The 17,389-nt window shown below is 43.7% G+C and overlaps 1 protein-coding gene across 7 annotated transcripts in view; it reads right to left on the reverse strand.

The window, feature by feature from the left end:
• Positions 1–17,389, reverse strand: part of ZNF592 (zinc finger protein 592) — a 60,118-nt gene that overhangs the window by 16,096 nt on the left and 26,633 nt on the right. For all 7 annotated transcript variants that reach the window (XR_003795773.1, XM_029236704.1, XM_029236703.1 and 4 more), the window contains one exon: positions 14,234–16,496. Coding sequence is in view for 6 of the 7 variants with exons in the window: in XM_029236699.1 (XP_029092532.1) it covers positions 14,234–16,496 (2,263 nt within the window). In the remaining variant the exon portion in view is untranslated. The remainder of the gene's footprint in view (positions 1–14,233; positions 16,497–17,389) is intronic.

Consider the following 17,389-nt stretch of genomic DNA (forward strand, 5'->3'; position numbering starts at 1 on the left):
ACCTAACTCTGTATCAAGTAGGTGACATAACCATGTAGAGAAAAAAATTATCCCCAGTGACTTTTAAAACACAGTATTTTGACTTATACATTCTTAATATGATATATTCTAAGGACAAAAAGAACTGCAAATACACCCTCAACTTTATGCAGTTGTCCTAACATTAGAAATAATATTGATTTTGATATTTAAAAATTGGTGTGTATGGGGGTGTGTGTGTGTTATGTGTGTAGTAAGAAAATCTTAGGAACCAAGATTTTCAGTATAAAATCAGTTACATAAAAAGGATAATCTTGGGCTTCCCCGGTGGCGCAGTGGTTGAGAGTCCACCTGCTGATGCAGGGGACGCAGGTTCGTGCCCCGGTCCGGGAAGATCCCACATGCCGCGGAATGGCTGGGCCCGTGAGCCATGGCCGCTGGGCCTGCGCGTCCGGAGCCTGTGCTCCACAACGGGGGAGGCCACAACAGTGAGAGGCCCGCATACCGCAAAAAAAAAAAAAAAAAAAAAAAAAAGGATAATCTTACATTTTAATACCTGCATAAACTCATGATCTTCCTTTCCTCTTTTTAAAAATATATTTTTTAGCTCTGACCACTGAAAAGGCCTAGGAACAGATATATCCAGCAGAATAAGCATCTCTGGTGCCCAGAATGTGGCCTCTAAATATCATTTCTCACACACATGCACACAAAAAAAACCCTGGCTTCTTGGAAGAACAACTGACTCTAGGTTTAGTACAAGAAATGTGCCCAGGACATCTTGTTGGGGCTCAAAGTAAGAAAGCTTCTCAAGGTTTAATGAGTTCATATCAAAAGGACACAGGAGCCAGCTTGAAGGGGCTCCCACGGATCAAAGATGGGACAATTGAGCATCAAAAAGAATGACTCACAGGACTTCTCTGGTCACACAGTGGTTAAGAATCTGCCTGCCTGCTGAGGAATGCCTTATCTCCTAACTAGTTTGGGACATGAGCCAAGTTAAGATCAATAAGTGCTATAAACCACTTTATGTTGTTCCTCTCAGACTTCACGACCAGGGTGATAGATGGCCTGTGTTTGGAATGTATACACAGCTTGTGTAGAAAGGTTTGAATCAGCTTACAGCTTAAACCAACCCAAACAAGCCAAGTGGAGACTGAGTCCAGGTATGGACTCAGGAAGAGTGGACACCGTCATGCTTTGAGGGTCACAGATCACTATCTACAACTTGGCTGTGAACTCGTGGCAAACATTCCTGGCAGCAAATCAAAAACAATAAATGTTGTGTACAACAATGAAAAAAAAAGAAGAATCTGACTGCCAATGCAGGGGACACGGGTTTGATCCCTGGTCCAGGAAGTTCCCACATGCCACAGAGCAACTAAGCCCGTGCGCCACAACTACTAAGCCTGCGCTCTAGAGCCCATAGGCCACAACTACTGAGCCCACACACTACAACTACTGAAACCTGTGCACCTAGAGCCCACGCGCCACAACAAGAGAAGCCACCATACTGAGAAGCATGCGCACCACAACGAAGAGTAGCCCCCACATGCCACAACTGGAGAAAGCCCACGCGCGGCAACGAATACACAATGCAGCCAAAAATAAATAAATTTATAAAAAAATAAAATAAATACTCATGAGATATTTTTTTAAAAAAAGAATGACTCACAAATCAAAAACATACAACAGATTCACAAAAAAACAAAAAGAAGAGGACACAAGCATAACACAAAAGAAAACCATCAAACCACAATAGGAAAAACAGAAAAAGGAACAAAGAAGAAATACAAAATCAACTGGAAAACAGGTTTAAAATGGCAATAAATACATATCTGTCAGTAATTACCTTAAATGTCAATGGACTAAATGCTCCAATCAAAAGACACAAAGTGGCAGACTGCTGATTAAAAAACAAACAAAAACAAAAACAAGAGCCTATAATATGCTGCCTACAAGAGACCCACTTTAGGGTGAAGGACATACAAAGATTGAAAGTAAGGGGATGGAAAAAGATATTTCATTTAAAAGGAAATGATAAGAAAGCAGGGGTAGCAATACTCATATCAGACAAAATAGACTTTAAAACAAAAGCCAAAATGAGAGATAAAGAAGGACACTATATGATTATAAAAGAGGTTATTACACTCGTTAACATATATGCAGCCAATACAGGAGCACCCAAATGTATAAAACAAATACTAACAGACATAAAGAGAGAAACTGATGGGAATACAATAATAGTAGGAGACTTTAACATCCCACTCACATCAGCGGACAGATCTTCCAGACAAAAAAAACAATAAAGCAACAGAGATCCTAAACAACATACAATAGAACAGGTAGACCAACTGATATTTTCAGAACATTACGTTCAAAAAACACACAATACACATTCTTTTCAAGTGCCCATGGAACATTCTCTAGGACTGACCACATACTAGGATGCAAAACAAGCCTCAACAAATTTTAGAGGACAGAAATTATTTCAAGCATCTTTTCTGACCATAAGGGCATGAAACAAGAAATCAACCACAGAAAGAGAAATGAGAAAAAAATGATTAAATGGAGACTAAACAACATGCTACTAAAAAACCAATGGGTCAATGATGAAATCAAAGAGGAAAATTTAAAATACCCTGAGACAAATGACAATGAAAACAGAACCATACAAAATCTATGGGATGCAGCAAAAGCAGTTCCTAGAGGGAAGTTCATAGTGATACAGGCCTTCCTCAAAAAGCAAGAATAAACTCAAACAAACAACCTAACCTACCACCTAAAAGAATTAAAAAAAGAAGAACAAGGGCTTCCCTGGTGACACAGTGGTTGAGAGTCTGCCTGTCAATGCAGCGGACGCAGGTTCGTGCCCTGGTCCACGAAGATCCCACATGCTGCAGAGCAGCTGGGCCCGCTGAGCCTGCGCGTCTGGAGCCTGTGCTCCGCAACAGGAGAGGCCACGACAGTGAGAGGCCTGCGTACCGCAAAAAAAAAAAAAAGAACAAAAAACCTGAAGTCAGCAGACGGAAGAAATAATAAAGTTCAGAGAGGAAATAAATAAAATAGAGATTAAAAAAAATATAGGAAAAACCCAATAAAACCGAGAGCTGGTTCTTTGAAAGGGTAAACAAAATTGACAAATTTCTGGCCCAGGTCGCCAAGAAGAAATGAGAGAGGACCCAAATAAACAAAGTAAAAAGTAAAAGAGGAGAAATAACAATTGATACTGCAGAAATACAAAAATCCATAAAAGAATACTATGAACAACTATACGCCAACAAACTGGACAACATAGAAGAAATGAACAAGTTTCTAAAAACATACAGCTCACCAAAACTGAATCAAGAAGAAATAGATAGGGACTTCCCCGGTGGTCCAGTGGTTAAGACTCCGTGCTTCCACTGCAGAGGGCATGGGTTTGATCCCTGGTTGGGGAACTAAGATCCCACAAGCCATGGGGCACAGCCAAAAACTAAAAATAAATAAAAATGTTTTCAAAAAAGGTAAAATTGGGACTTGCCTGGTGGCACGGTGGTTAGGAATCCGCGGGCCAATGCAGGGGACACATTCCCTGGTCCGGGAAGATCCCACATGCCACGGAGCAACTAAGCTTGTGCGACACAACTACTGAGCCTGCACTCTAGAGCGCATGAGCCACAACTACTGAGCCTGTGTGCCACAACTACTGAAGCCCGCACGCCAAGAGCCCACGCTCCTCAACAAGAGAAGCCACTACAATGAGAAGCCCTCACACTGCAATTAAGAATAGCCCCCACTCACCCCAACTAGAGGAAAGCCCATGTGCAGCAACAAAGACCCAACACAGCCAAAAATAAATAAATAAATAAAATAAATTTAGTTTTTAAAAAAAAGGTAAAATTGGGCTTCCCTGGTGGCGCACGGGTTGGGAGTCCGCCTGCTGGTGCAGGGGACGCGGGTTCGTGCCCTGGTCCGGGAGGATCCCACATGCCGCAGAGCGGCTGGGCCCATGGGCCATGGCCGCTGGGCCTGCGCGTCCGGAGCCTGTGCTCCGCAGCGGGAGAGGCCACAGCGGTGAGAGGCCCGCGTACCACAAAAAAAAAAGAAAAGGTAAAATTATCATTATATGCAGATGACATGATACTATATAGAGAAAACCCTAAACACTCCACACAAAAACTACTAGAACTGGGCTTCCCTGGTGGCACAGTGGTTGAGAGTCCGCCTGCTGATGCAGGGGACACGGGTTCGTGCCCCAGTCTGGGAATATCCCACATGCTGCAGAGCGGCTGGGCCCGTGAGCCATGGCCGCTGGGCCTCTGCGTCTGGAGCCTGTGCTCCGCAACGGGAGAGGCCACAGCAGTGAGAGGCCCGCATACCGCAAAAAAAAACACCAAAAAACAAAAAACTACTAGAACTGATAAACAAATTCAGCACGGTAGCAGGGTACAAGATTAACATATAGAAATCTATTCCACTTCTTTACACTAACAGTGAAATATCAGAAAGGGAAAGTAAAAAAAAAAAAGCAAAACCCTTTCACAATCGCATCAAAAAAAAAAAAAAAACGATGAGGCAAAAGCAGTTCTAAGAGGGAAGTTTATAGCAATACAATCCTACCTTAAGAAACAAAACAAAACAAAACAAAAGAAACAAGAAACATCTGAAATAAACAACCTAACCTTACACCTAAAGCAATTAGAAAAAGAAGAACAAAAAAAACCCTCAAAGTTAGCAGAAGGAAAGAAATCACAAAGATCAGATCAGAAATAAATGAAAAAGAAATGAAGGAAACGACAGCAAAGATCAATAAAACTAAAAGGTTCTTTGAGGAGATAAACAAAATTGATAAACCATCAGCCAGACTTACCAAGAAAAAAAGGGAGAAGACTCAAATCAATAGAATTAGAAATGAAAAAGGAGAAGTAACAACTGACACTGCAGAAATACAAAGGATCATGAGAGATTACTACAAGCAACTCTATACCAATAAAATGGACAACCTGGAAGAAATGGACAAATTCTTAGAAATGCACAACCTTTGGAGACTGAACCAGGAAGAAATAGAAAATATGAACAGACCAATCACAAGCACTGAAATTGAAACTGTGATTTAAAATCTTCCAACAAATAAAAGCCCAGGACCAGATGGCTTCACAGGTGAATTCTATCAAACATTTAGAGAAGAGCTAACATTTATCCTTCTCAAACTCTTCCAAAATCACCATCACTCTGAGACCAAAACCAGACAAAGATGTCACAAAGAAAGAAAACTACAGGCCAATATCACTGATGAATATAGATGCAAAAATCCTCAACAAAATACTAGCAAACAGAATCCAACAGCACATTAAAAGGGTCATACACTATGATCAAGTGGGGTTTATCCCAGGAATGCAAGGATTCTTCAATATACGCAAATCAATCAACGTGATACACCACATTAACAAACTGAAGGAGGAAAACCGTATGATCATCTCAATAGAGGCAGAGAAAGCTTTCGACAGAATTCAACATCCATTTATGATAAAAACCCTCCAGACAGCAGGCACAGTGGGAACTTTCCTCAACATAATAAAGGCCATATATAACAAACCCACAGCCAACATCGTCCTCAATGGTGAAAAACTGAAACCATTTCCACTAAGATCAGGAACAAGACAAGGTTGCCCACTCTCATCACTATTTATTCAACATAGTTTTGGAAGTTTTAGCCACAGCAATCAGATAAGGAAAAGAAATAAAAGGAATGCAAATTTGAAAAGAAGAAGTAAAGCTGTCACTGTTTGCAGATGACATGATACTATATATAGAGAATCCTAAAGATGCTACCAGAAAACTACTAGAGCTAATCAATGAGTTTGGTAAAGTAGCAGGATACAAAATTAATGCACAGAAATCTCTGGCATTCCTATACATTAATGATAAAAAATCTGAAAATGAAATCAAGAAAACACTCCCATTTACCACTGCAACAAAAAGAATAAATTATCTAGGAATAAACCTACCTAAGGAGACAAAAGACCTGTATGCAGAAAATTATAAGACACTGATGAAAGAAATTAAAGATGATACAGATAGATGGAGAGATATACCATGTTCTTGGATTGGAAGAATCAACATTGTGAAAATGACTCTACTACCCAAAGCAATCTACAGATTCAATGCAATCCCTATCAAACTACCACTGGCATTTTTCACAGAACTAGAACAAACAATTTCACAATTTGTATGGAAGCACAAAAGACCCTGAATAGCCAAAGCAATCGAGAAAGAAAAACGGAGCTGGAGAAATCAGGCTCCCTGACTTCAGACTATACTACAAAGCAACAGTAATCAAGACAGTATGGGGCTTCCCTGGTGGCGCAGTGGTTGAGAGTCCACCTGCCGATGCAGGGGACATGGGTTCATGCCCCGGTCCGGGAAGATCCCACATGCCGCGGAGCGGCTGGGCCCGTGAGCCATGGCCGCTGAGCTTGTGCGTCCGGAGCCTGTGCTGCACAACGGGAGAGGCCACAACAGTGAGAGGCCCGCGTACAGCAAAAAAAAAAAAAAAAGAAAAGACAGTATGGTACTGGCACAAAAACAGAAATATAGATCAATGGAAGAGGATAGAAAGCCCAGAGATAAACCCACGCACATATGGTCACCTTATCTCTGATAAAGGAGGCAAGAATATACAGTGGAGAAAAGACAGCCTCTTCAATAAGTGGTGCTGGGAAAACTGGACAGCCCCATGTAAAAGAATGAAATTAGAACACTCCCTAACACCATACACAAAAATAAACTCAAAATGGATTAAAGACCTAAATGTAAGGCCAGAAACTATCAAACTCTTAGAGGAAAACATAGGCAGAACACTCTATGACATAAATCACAGCAAGATCCTTTTTGACCCACCTCCTAGAGAAATGGAAATAAAAACAAAAATAAACAAATGGGACCTAATGAAACTTAAAAGCTTTTGCACAGCAAAGGAAACCATAAACAAGACGAAAAGACAACCCTAAGAATGGGAGAAAGTATTTGCAAATGAAGCAACTGACAAAGGATTAATCTCCAAAACATACAAGCAACTCATGCAGCTCAATATCAAAAAAACAAACAACCCAATCCAAAAATGGGCAGAGACCTAATTAGACATTTCTCCAAAGAAGATATACAGATTGCCAACAAACACATGAAAGAATGCTCAACATCTTTAATCATTAGAGAAATGCAAACCAAAACTACAATGAGATATCATCTCACCAGTGAGAATGGCCATCATCAAAAAATCTACAAACAATAAATCCTGGGGAGGGTGTGGAGAAAAGGGAACCCTCTTGCACTGTTGGTGGGAATGTAAATTGATACAGCCACTATGGAGAACAGTATGGAGGTTCCTTAAAAAACTAAAAATAGAACTACCATACGACCCAGCCATCCCACTACTGGGCATATACCCCGAGAAAACCATACTTCAAAAAGAGTCATGTACCACAATGTTCATTGCAGCTCTATTTACAATAGCCAGGACATGGAAGCAACCTAAGTGTCCATCAACAGATGAATGCATAAAGAAGATGTAGCAAATATATACAATGGAATATTACTCAGCCATAAAACGGAATGAAACTGAGTTATTTGCAGTGAGGTGGATGGACCTAGAGACTGTCATACAGAGTGAAGTAAGTCAGAAAGAGAAAAACAAACACCATATGCTAACACATATATATGGAATCTAAAAAAAAAAAGAAAAAGAAAAAGAAAATGGTCAGAAGAACGTAGGGGCAAGACGGGAATACAGATGCAGACCTACTAGAGAATGGACTTGAGGATATGGGGAGGGGGAAGGGTAAGCTGGGACAAAGTGAGAGAGTGGCATGGACATATATACACTACCAAATGTAAAATAGATAGCTAGTGGGAAGCAGCCGCATAGCACAGGGAGATCAGCTCGGTGCTTTGTGACCACCTAGAGGCGTGGGATAGGGAGGGTGCGAGGGAGGGAGACGCAAGAGGGAAGAGATATGGGGACATATGTATATGTATAACTGATTCACTTTTTTATAAAGCAGAAACTAACACACCATTGTAAAGCAATTATACTCCAATAAAGATGTTAAAATCACATTAAAAAAAAAAAACAGGGGGCTTCCCTGGTGGAGCAGTGGTTAAGAATCTGCCTGCCAATGCAGAGGACACGGGTTCGAGCCCTGGACCGGGAAGATCCCACATGCCACGGAGCAGCTAAGCCCGTGCGCCACAACTACTGAGCCTGTGCTCTAGAGCCTGCGAGCCACAACTACTGAAGCCTGAACGCCTAGAGCCTGTGCTCCACAACAAGAAGCCCGCGCACCATAACAACGAGTAGCCCCCACTTGCTGCAACTAGAGGAAGCCCACGCGCAGCAACAAAGACCCAACTCGGCCAAATAAATTAATTAATTTATTAATTAAAAAAAAAAAAACAACTTAAGAATAAACCTGACCAAGGAGGTGAAAGACTTATGTGATGAGAACTATAAAACACTGATAAAGGAAACCGAAGATGTTTCAAAGATATGGAAAGATATCCCATGCTCTTGGATTGGAGGAATTAATATTGTTAAAACGGCCACGCTACCCAAAGCAATCTACAGATTTAATGCGATCCCTATCAAATTACCCAGGACATTTTCCACAGAAATAGCAAATAATTCTAAAATTTATATGGAACCATTAAGGCCTCAGAATTGCCAAAACAATCCTGAGGAAAAAGAGCAAAGCAGAAGGCATAACCCTCACAGACTTCAGACAATATTACAAAGCTACGGTAATCAAAACACCATGGTACTGACACAAAAACAGAACAGAATAGAGAGCCCAGAAATAAACCCACAAACCTACAGTCAATTAATCTTTGACAAAGGAGACAAGACTATACAATGGAGCAAAGACAGTCCCTTCAAGCAAGTGGTGCTGTGAAAGCTGGAGAGCCACATGTAAATCAATGAAATTAGAACACACCCTCACACCATACACACAAATAAACTCAAAATGGCTTCAAGACTTAAATATAAGACATGACACCTTAAAACTCCTAGAAGAGAATGTAGGCAAAACATTCTCTGACATAAATTGTACCCATGTTTTCTTAGGTCAGTCTCCCAAGGCAATAGAAATAAAAGCAAAAATAAACAAATGGAACCTAGTCAAACTTATAAGCTTTTGCACAGCAAAGGAAACCATAAACACAACAAAAAGACAACCTACAGACTGGGAGAAAATATGTGCAAACAATGCAACCAACAAGGGCTCAGTTTCCAAAATATACAAATAGCTCATACAACTCAATAACAAAAAAACAAACAAACCAATCAAAAAACGGGCAGAAGACCTAAACAGACATTTCTCCAAAGAAGACATACAGACGGCCAGTAGGCACATGAAAAGATGCTCAACATCGCTAATTATTAGAAAAATGCAAATCAAAACTACAAAGAGGTACCACCTCACACAAGTCAGAATGGTCATCATTAAAAAGTCTACAAATAGCAAGTGGTAGAGAGGGTGTGGAGAAAAGGGAACCCTCCTATACTGTTGGTGGAAATGTAAATTGGTGCAGCCACTATGAAAAACAGTATGGAGGTTCTTCAAAAAACTAAAAATAGAGTTGCCATATCATCCAGCAATTCGCACTCCTGGGCATATACCCAGACTAAACTATAATTCGAAAAGATACATTCACCCCTATGTTCAGAGCAGCACTGTTTACAATGGCCAAGACATGGAAGCAACCTAAATGTCTCTGGACAGATGAATGGATAAAGAAGACGTGGTATGTATGTATGCACACACGTACACGTACACACACACACACACACACACACACACACAATGGAATACTACTCAACCACAAAAAAGAATGAAATAATGCCATTTGCAGCAACATGGATGGGTCTGGAGATTATCATACTAAGTGAATTAAGTCAGAAAGAGAAAGACAACTACTATATGATATCACTTATATGTGGAATCCAAAATATGACACAAATGAACTTATTATGAAACAGAAACAGACTCACAAACATAGAGAACAGACTTGTGGTTGCCAAGGGGCTGAGGGGATTAAGGAGAGATGGATTGAGAGTTTAGGATTAGCAGATGCAAACTATTGGATAAACAACAAGGTCCTACTGTGTAGCACATGGAACTATATTCAATATCCTGTAATAAAACCTTAATGGAAAAGAAGAAAAAAGAATGACTGAACACATAAACATACTGAATATATAGAAACCAATAAGTTCATTATAACACTACCACTAAAAATAATAGAGGAAGTCACCTCATACCGATTAGGGTGGCTACTATGAAAAAACAGAAAATAACAAATGCTGGTGAGGATGTGGAGAAATTGGAACCCATGTGCACTATTGGTGGGAATGTAAAATGGTACAGCCACTGTAGAAAACAGTATGGGGGCTCCCCGAAAAATTAAAAATAGAATTACCATATGATCCAGCAATTCCACTTCTGGATATCTACCCAAAAGAACTGATGTTGTACAACACAAGGAATATAGCCAATATTTTACGATAACTATAAATTTTGGAGTATAACCTTCAAAAATTGTGAATCACTGTATTGTACACCTCTAACTAACATAATATTGTACAGCAACTATAATAAAATAAAATAAAATACTTGATCACACAAAAAAAGAATTGAAAGTAAGGTCCTGAAAAGATATCTGTACACCATGTTGATAGCAGCATTATTCATAACACAACTGGAGGCAACTCAAGTGTCCATCAGTGAATGAATGGATAAACAAAATGTGGTATATACAACAACAGAATATTATTCAGCCTTAAAAAGAAAGGAAATTCTGTCAAATGCTAAAACATGTGTGAACCTTGAAGATATTATACTAAGTGAAATGAGCCAGTCAAAAAGAGACAAACACTGTATGATTCCATTTATGTGAGCTACCTAGAATAGTCAAATTCATAGAAACAGAAAGTAGAATGGTGGTTGCCAGGGGGAAAGGGGAGGGGAGAATAGGGAGTTGTTATTTAATAGGTTTAGAGTTTCAGTTCTGCAAGATGAAAAGAGTTCTGGAAACTGATTGCACAACAATGTGAATGTACTTAACGCTACTAAATTGTACACTTAAAAAATGGTTAAGATGGTAAACTTTATGTTACGTGTATTTTACCACAATTTTTAAAAATAATAGAGGAGGGACTCTCAAAACACCATTTAAGATTGTTGGGGCATCAATTCACTACTGTGAAAACTGTTAACTGAGGGAAACAAATTTATCCACTTTTCCAACATAAACTGTATTTCAGGGTAACCTAATAGCCCTCAAGGAAGAGGAAAAGATTTTATACAGAATTCCAGCTAATAAATGAGAAAGAAATAATAAAATTTAAAACAACCTCCTGCAACTCCTAATAAAATTACTGACTCAAGCAGCAATTATTAACGGCTGCTAAAATCATTAGGTAAAAAGATAGGAAACTTTATAAGGAAGGGATCTGAACATCACCAACCTAAACTCACTGATCAAGTTTAGCATCATTAAAACGGACACAATCAAGCACATTGTGCCTCCTTGAAGTAATGAATTATGAAGAACACAGATTTCCCATTCCTCAAGACGAATCTAATCAAGTCTTCATTGCTAACTTCTAGTCTACAGATAAAATATGGGGTATAGAACAAATTAACCGTATGAGGAAGCAATCAAACTCAAAATTATCCTGAAAAATTCTCAGGAAGCAATCAGTGAAACCCAGAATTGTCCTGGAAAGTTCTCAGGACACACGAACCAGTTTCTTCAACAAAACAATGATGTGAAAAATAAGGGGGGGCGGGGGGCCCTTGTTGGGTGGAATAGGAAAAGGTACTGCTCTAGATTGAGAAATTTCAAAGATATAACAAACAAACACAACACTTAGTCCACATTTGGATTCTGATTCAAAACAAGCTCAACTGTAAAAAGACAATTTTGACATGAATGGAAAATTTGAATATGAATTGTATTAGACAATGTTAAGGAACTGTTATTAATTTTGTTAGGTGTGATAATGACATAGTTAAACAAAAGCTTAAGAACAAGAAGAAATAATATCTTTGTGCTGACATCTGCCCAACAAGGTGGCTTGGAATGTAAGGGGAAGGACCCCTCCAGCCACTGCAGAGGGAGGCATAAGTGGTTCAGACTCCCAGGAAGAAGTCAAAGGCCCAAACATGCTGTCCTACAGTCCCTCCAGCAGAGTGGAGCCCAACACCACCCACTGGTCCACTGCCTGCCCCTCATATGGCCTAAAGCTTGGGTACCATCTTGGGAAACCCAAAGCCAACAGCCATCAAGGTTAGATTTTGATCCCAGAACTCAAGCCTTCCCCTTTCCCTGAGACTCTGAGGCCACATTTATTGGCAGGAGATTTTGTGAGAGAACAGAGCTGGACTGAGAAGCCTCACAGCAACCCCTCCCTTTCCCTCTGGGGGGCCCTCTTGTCCAGCTCCCACTGAAGGAGAATGACACAGAGAAGATGCAGGATGAGAAGGGTGCCAGCCTGGGATCCTACACCCAGACTTTAGCCTGCTCAGATTTTAAAAGGCGAGTGAAGAAAAGTGTGGGGGAAAAACCACAGGCACAGGTATCAGACCTTCACTGGCAAAGGTTCTGATCAGATGACCCAGAAGAAGTGATCCTGTCCAAGTCAACCATGCTGGTACAGCAGGAATACCTGAAGCCCCAGAGGAAAGGGCCTTGGGGACCCACACTCCACCTGACTCATTAGAAAGAAAATGCAAACTGAAACAGAGAAGGTGAAGATGAGAGGCAACAGGGACTTACGGCACCTTGCTGGCCCCTTTCAGGGGCTGCCTACTGAATTCTACCTCCTGTCTCTAGCCCAACACTCCCAAGGCTGGTCTCACTCCCAACAACTGGCTGTTCCTCAAACCACTTTGCACCTTCCCATACCTTTGCCCTATACCTGGAACACCCCTTGCCCCTCCCCCTCCTCCAAACTCATCCCTGCAGGTCCAGCTCAAATGTCATGTCCACGTGGCACCCTCCCTATGCCTGGAACCACGAGGAATCAGTCCCTCTGAGGAACTCTATGCAACTATGTTACAAGCCTGTTTTCAGCCCTTAGCCTGCCGCACACTCTAGCAGTTCGGGTGGGGAGCCCTGCCCTTGCTGAGCCATCGTGAGCTCCTGCAAGAATGGTGCGACTTCCCCCTACGGGCAACCCTGCTCTTGACACAGAGCCTCTGTGCACACGGGGGACACTCGATAAACAAGGGCAGAGCTCATCAAGACACCAACAGGTGCGTGGGTCACTGTGAACTGAAGTAAAAAGAGCTGGTCTGCTTTCCTTCCAGGTCTCTGTGGCCCTGGCTTAGGGAGGCTTGGTGAGGGTCTGGGCTTGGCTAAGTTGTTAAGGGAGCCACCTGGAGAGGGAAGAGAAGAGCCTTCTGGAGGCCTGCTTCTTCAGAGTACCTTGCTAATACAGACAACAACCGACACACAAGGTACCAAAGGGTGTTTTCAGCATGGAATGCCTTAAGTCACACACACACACACACACACACACACACACACACACACACACTCACACACTCATCAAGTTCTCATCAAGCATAACCAAGAATCGGAACAAGAGATAAGGGCAGCTGCTTTCTTAGTAGTGAGAACAGAGATGAAGGGAAGAGGCCCCAAAGCCTTTGACTCAGGGCCCACATGTCAGTCTACTCTCCTTCCACATCAACCCTGCTACTGGCCCTATGACGGCTTCCCCAAAGGGATTCTGCAAAAACAGCTATGTCCACCGTAGGGCACAACAACTTGGTAAAGACAAGGTTCTTAGAAGTACAGACAGAGGCGCAGGGCAGTGATGCATCTATGCACTTGGCAGAGGCCCCCAAGTTCTTTGGGCACGTGCAAGGACTGTGCTGACAGCTGCCAGAGACCAGGGGACCATCCAGCAGAGCCCTAGCCCCGGCCCAACAATGGACCCTGAGAGCCCACTGGAGTGGGAGCGGAGTGTCCATAAATACACTCGTTAAATCTTCAGGGTCTCCCCTCAGTTGTGGGCAGGATGCTTTTCCCAATAAACAGCAAGCACTAAATATCCAGGTGGGTCGCTAACCAGCAAGCCAGATTCCTCTTCTAGGACTCTTAAGATGCCACACTGCCCCACATCAGTGAGCTTCTCTCTCCATGCCCAGTCATGGAACCGTGCGAACCAGGGGCCTGACAACTATCACAGAGAGGGTATGCTTACCAGTCCCTCGGTTTCCTCCGTCATCCTCTGGAAATGTGCAGCCATAGCCATGTAGTCTCGCATCTGCTTGTGACATTCGAGACACTTGATACTGTGCCGGATGAGCCTCACAGGGTCTGGGTAGAGCGGCAAAGCTGGAAGTGGGGGGCTGGCACTGCTTGAAGTGAGGCCATGTTTGGGGGAGGAGGGGTGAGCCGGGGTTGCTGGTGCCATGGAGTTCGCGGGGGCCGACACGAACATTTGGTCCGCAGAGATGGGCTTCACAAGCAGCTGAGAGCACTGCATGACGAGACCCTTGCTCTTGTGGTCACGGGCATGCCGGAGCAGGCTGCACTTGTTGAAGAAGAGCAGCGTCTGGGAGCACAGTGTGCACAGCACCTCGATGTGGACACTCCGCCGGCCGTAGTGCTGGCTCAGGCTCTTCTCTAAGGCAAACGCATCCCCACACTCCAGGCAGCAGTACCCACTGGCCGGCACGTGGATCCTGCTGTCCGCAGGCGGGCTGAGATTTGGCGCGTAGAGGGGCACGGGGTTGGAGCTGTGGAGGACCTTGTTGAAGACCTCCACAACCAGTGGGGCGGCCTTTTTCACCTGGTGGACCAGGGGCACCGACATCTGCGTGAGCTGTGGCTGGCTCCGCCTCTGTGCTGAGGACTTGGCCGTCACGGACGCGGCCACACTGTGGGGGACCAGATTCAGGTTGGCCAGGTGCACGGCTTTGGGCAGGAGGTTGGCAGGGGCCAGGGTGGATGCCTGCAGTGCTGTGCTCTGCTGCTGCTTCTTGCCCATCTGTGAGCTCGAGGCAGCCCCCTTTGGGCCCCGGGACCCAGAGCTGCAGCAGGAAGTTGAAGATTCACTGGCTTTTGTCACGCTCTCATCCCCCTTCCTGTCACCCTGAGGGCTCCCTGAATTTGTGCCCACCTCAAGAAAGTGCTCCACCCCAGACAGGGCAGTGACCTCATCCTCTTGCACCTCGCTCGGGGCCTCAGCAATGGCGCTTCCTAGAGGTGACCCAGCAGGGGACTTACTGGGATCGTCAGGGTCTGGCAGGATCCTTGTGACAGTCCGTTTGATTTCCCCTGATGATGTCTTAATGGTTTTGATTCTGACTTTGGGAATTGCTGGTGGGGAGCTGGCAGCCACAGAAGGGGAGCCTTTGCTGCTGCTGTCACTGCAGATGCTCCGAGGGCTGTCTGATGGCTTGATACTTTTTCTAGTGGCCTCCAGAGGGCTCCGGGGACTCTTTGGTGACTTGGGCATTTTGGGGCTGCCTTTGGAGCCCTCTTTTGTGGGCCCTGAGGGATCCTTTGTGTGGGTAGGCTGATCCTCCTTGGTGACACTGGCCACTCGTTTAGCCTGCAGGGCCACCAAGGCTGCAACACAAGAGGACAGCTTGGAATGAGCTGGCTTAAGACGCTGCCTAGGGGGCACTGACGAGCAGGTACCTAGCTCCGAGGCAAGCCCCTTAGGCTCTCCGATACTGTGGCCGGGGTGGCTGTTGAACTCCAAAGCTTCCCCAAAGAATCGACTGGTATCCAGCTCCTTGTGAGGTTCCACTGCCTTCTGCCCACCTTGCTCGTGCTCCTGCTGACTCCCCAGGGGCGGGGGTTCTGGCTTGGGCTCTTTCTTACAAAAGTGATCAAACATATGCAGCTCTGGGACTGGAAACTTAGTCAGAGCCTCCAGGACCGGGCCCCCCACAGACTCACACCCAGGAGGGGGTGGGAAATAACTGTCAGAGTGCTTGGGCTTTATCCCAAACCCATTATCTTTGATGGCATCCTCGGGTTCGGGGCTGGAGATTGGACTGAACTGGTTAAAAGTTGGTAAGGGCTCTGACTTGGAAGGTTCCAGCTTGCCGGGGAAACTCCTGGTACTATCTCCATTCATGAAAGTGGAATCAAACTTCCCACAGTTGTGGCCTAGGTTGTGGGGATCTGGAGGCAGGTCCGAGCCCCGGAATCCATTGTGTAGGAGGCTGGGAGCGACGTGGTCTTTCTCTGCTTCAAATGACTCCTGGCGGCTGGTGTTCTTGACGATGACACTCACGGCTGGCACATCTGAGGCTGATCCTGAGTGAGACAAGGACACATTCTCATCCATACACATGCCTGGAGGTTTGAGGGGACTCTCATTCTCCTCACTGGGGGTCTGGATGGCCTCCTTGGCATCAAGGCTGGTGGGGTCTGGGATGTCAAAGGCAGCCAGAAGGTCATCAAAATCTGGAGTTTTCATATCCCCCATGGCTGGATGCTGGCAAGGGCTGTAACAGAAACAGAGAACAGAATCAGTGATCACCAGGATCCCACTGGGCTCTGTCCAGCATCATCTTCATCACAAACCCATCTCGCTAACACGCATGCAGCCAGCACGCACATGCACAAATCCCCACGCTATGGGAAGTCACACACCTGAGTTTTACCCCAACAGGTTTCCAAAATGCTGGGGACATTGGGGGAGGAGTGGAAAGAAAAGTTAGTATGTAGTGACAAGCCTGCCTGGCAGGCTCTACACATTAATACCTTGAAATTCCTGGTTGGTTGCAGAGCCAAAAAGAGGGTACACTCACACCACAATTTCTCAGAGAATATCATCACTCGATGATCATAAGCATTAGCAAAAAACCAATCACTCAGCCCTTAAAAAAAAAAGCATGGCTTAGCACCTCCGTTCTTTAGAAAACTTCTGATTCATATGACACTTGGCTATAACTTCTGCTAATTTACTCTTAGTAATTAATCATTAACTTTGTATAACTTGGTTTTTTGCTGCATGAATCCAAGCAAATCCAAAATGATTTACCACTGCCAGGATTAAACAAGCTCTAGCAGATTATGTCATCCCCTAGGTATTTTTTTCTCTAGTCAGTGTCTGCTTGATTCCTTAATTTTCACCCCAAATCTGTTATTGGTTGGTGAATGGATCACTAAACCTGAGGGACAGGGTGACTCTCAAAGAAACACACAGTTATCAAACTGGCCAGAGAATAGTTTTAGAGAAGCCCTAAATTTTATTTTAACTTAATACACAAAGGAAAGAAAATCCACCTGTTTCCTTCATGATCTGTAGAAGCAGAGCTACAAAAACTACTGCAAAGGAGGAAACCCAAGGCCCTACGAAAGAGGCTTTCCCTTAGGAAGTTACTAAAATACTCAC

This window comes from Monodon monoceros, unplaced genomic scaffold (assembly GCF_005190385.1).
Source record: "Monodon monoceros isolate NGI ecotype Baffin Bay Population unplaced genomic scaffold, NGI_Narwhal_1 Super_Scaffold_21, whole genome shotgun sequence".
Lineage (NCBI taxonomy): Eukaryota > Metazoa > Chordata > Mammalia > Artiodactyla > Monodontidae > Monodon > Monodon monoceros.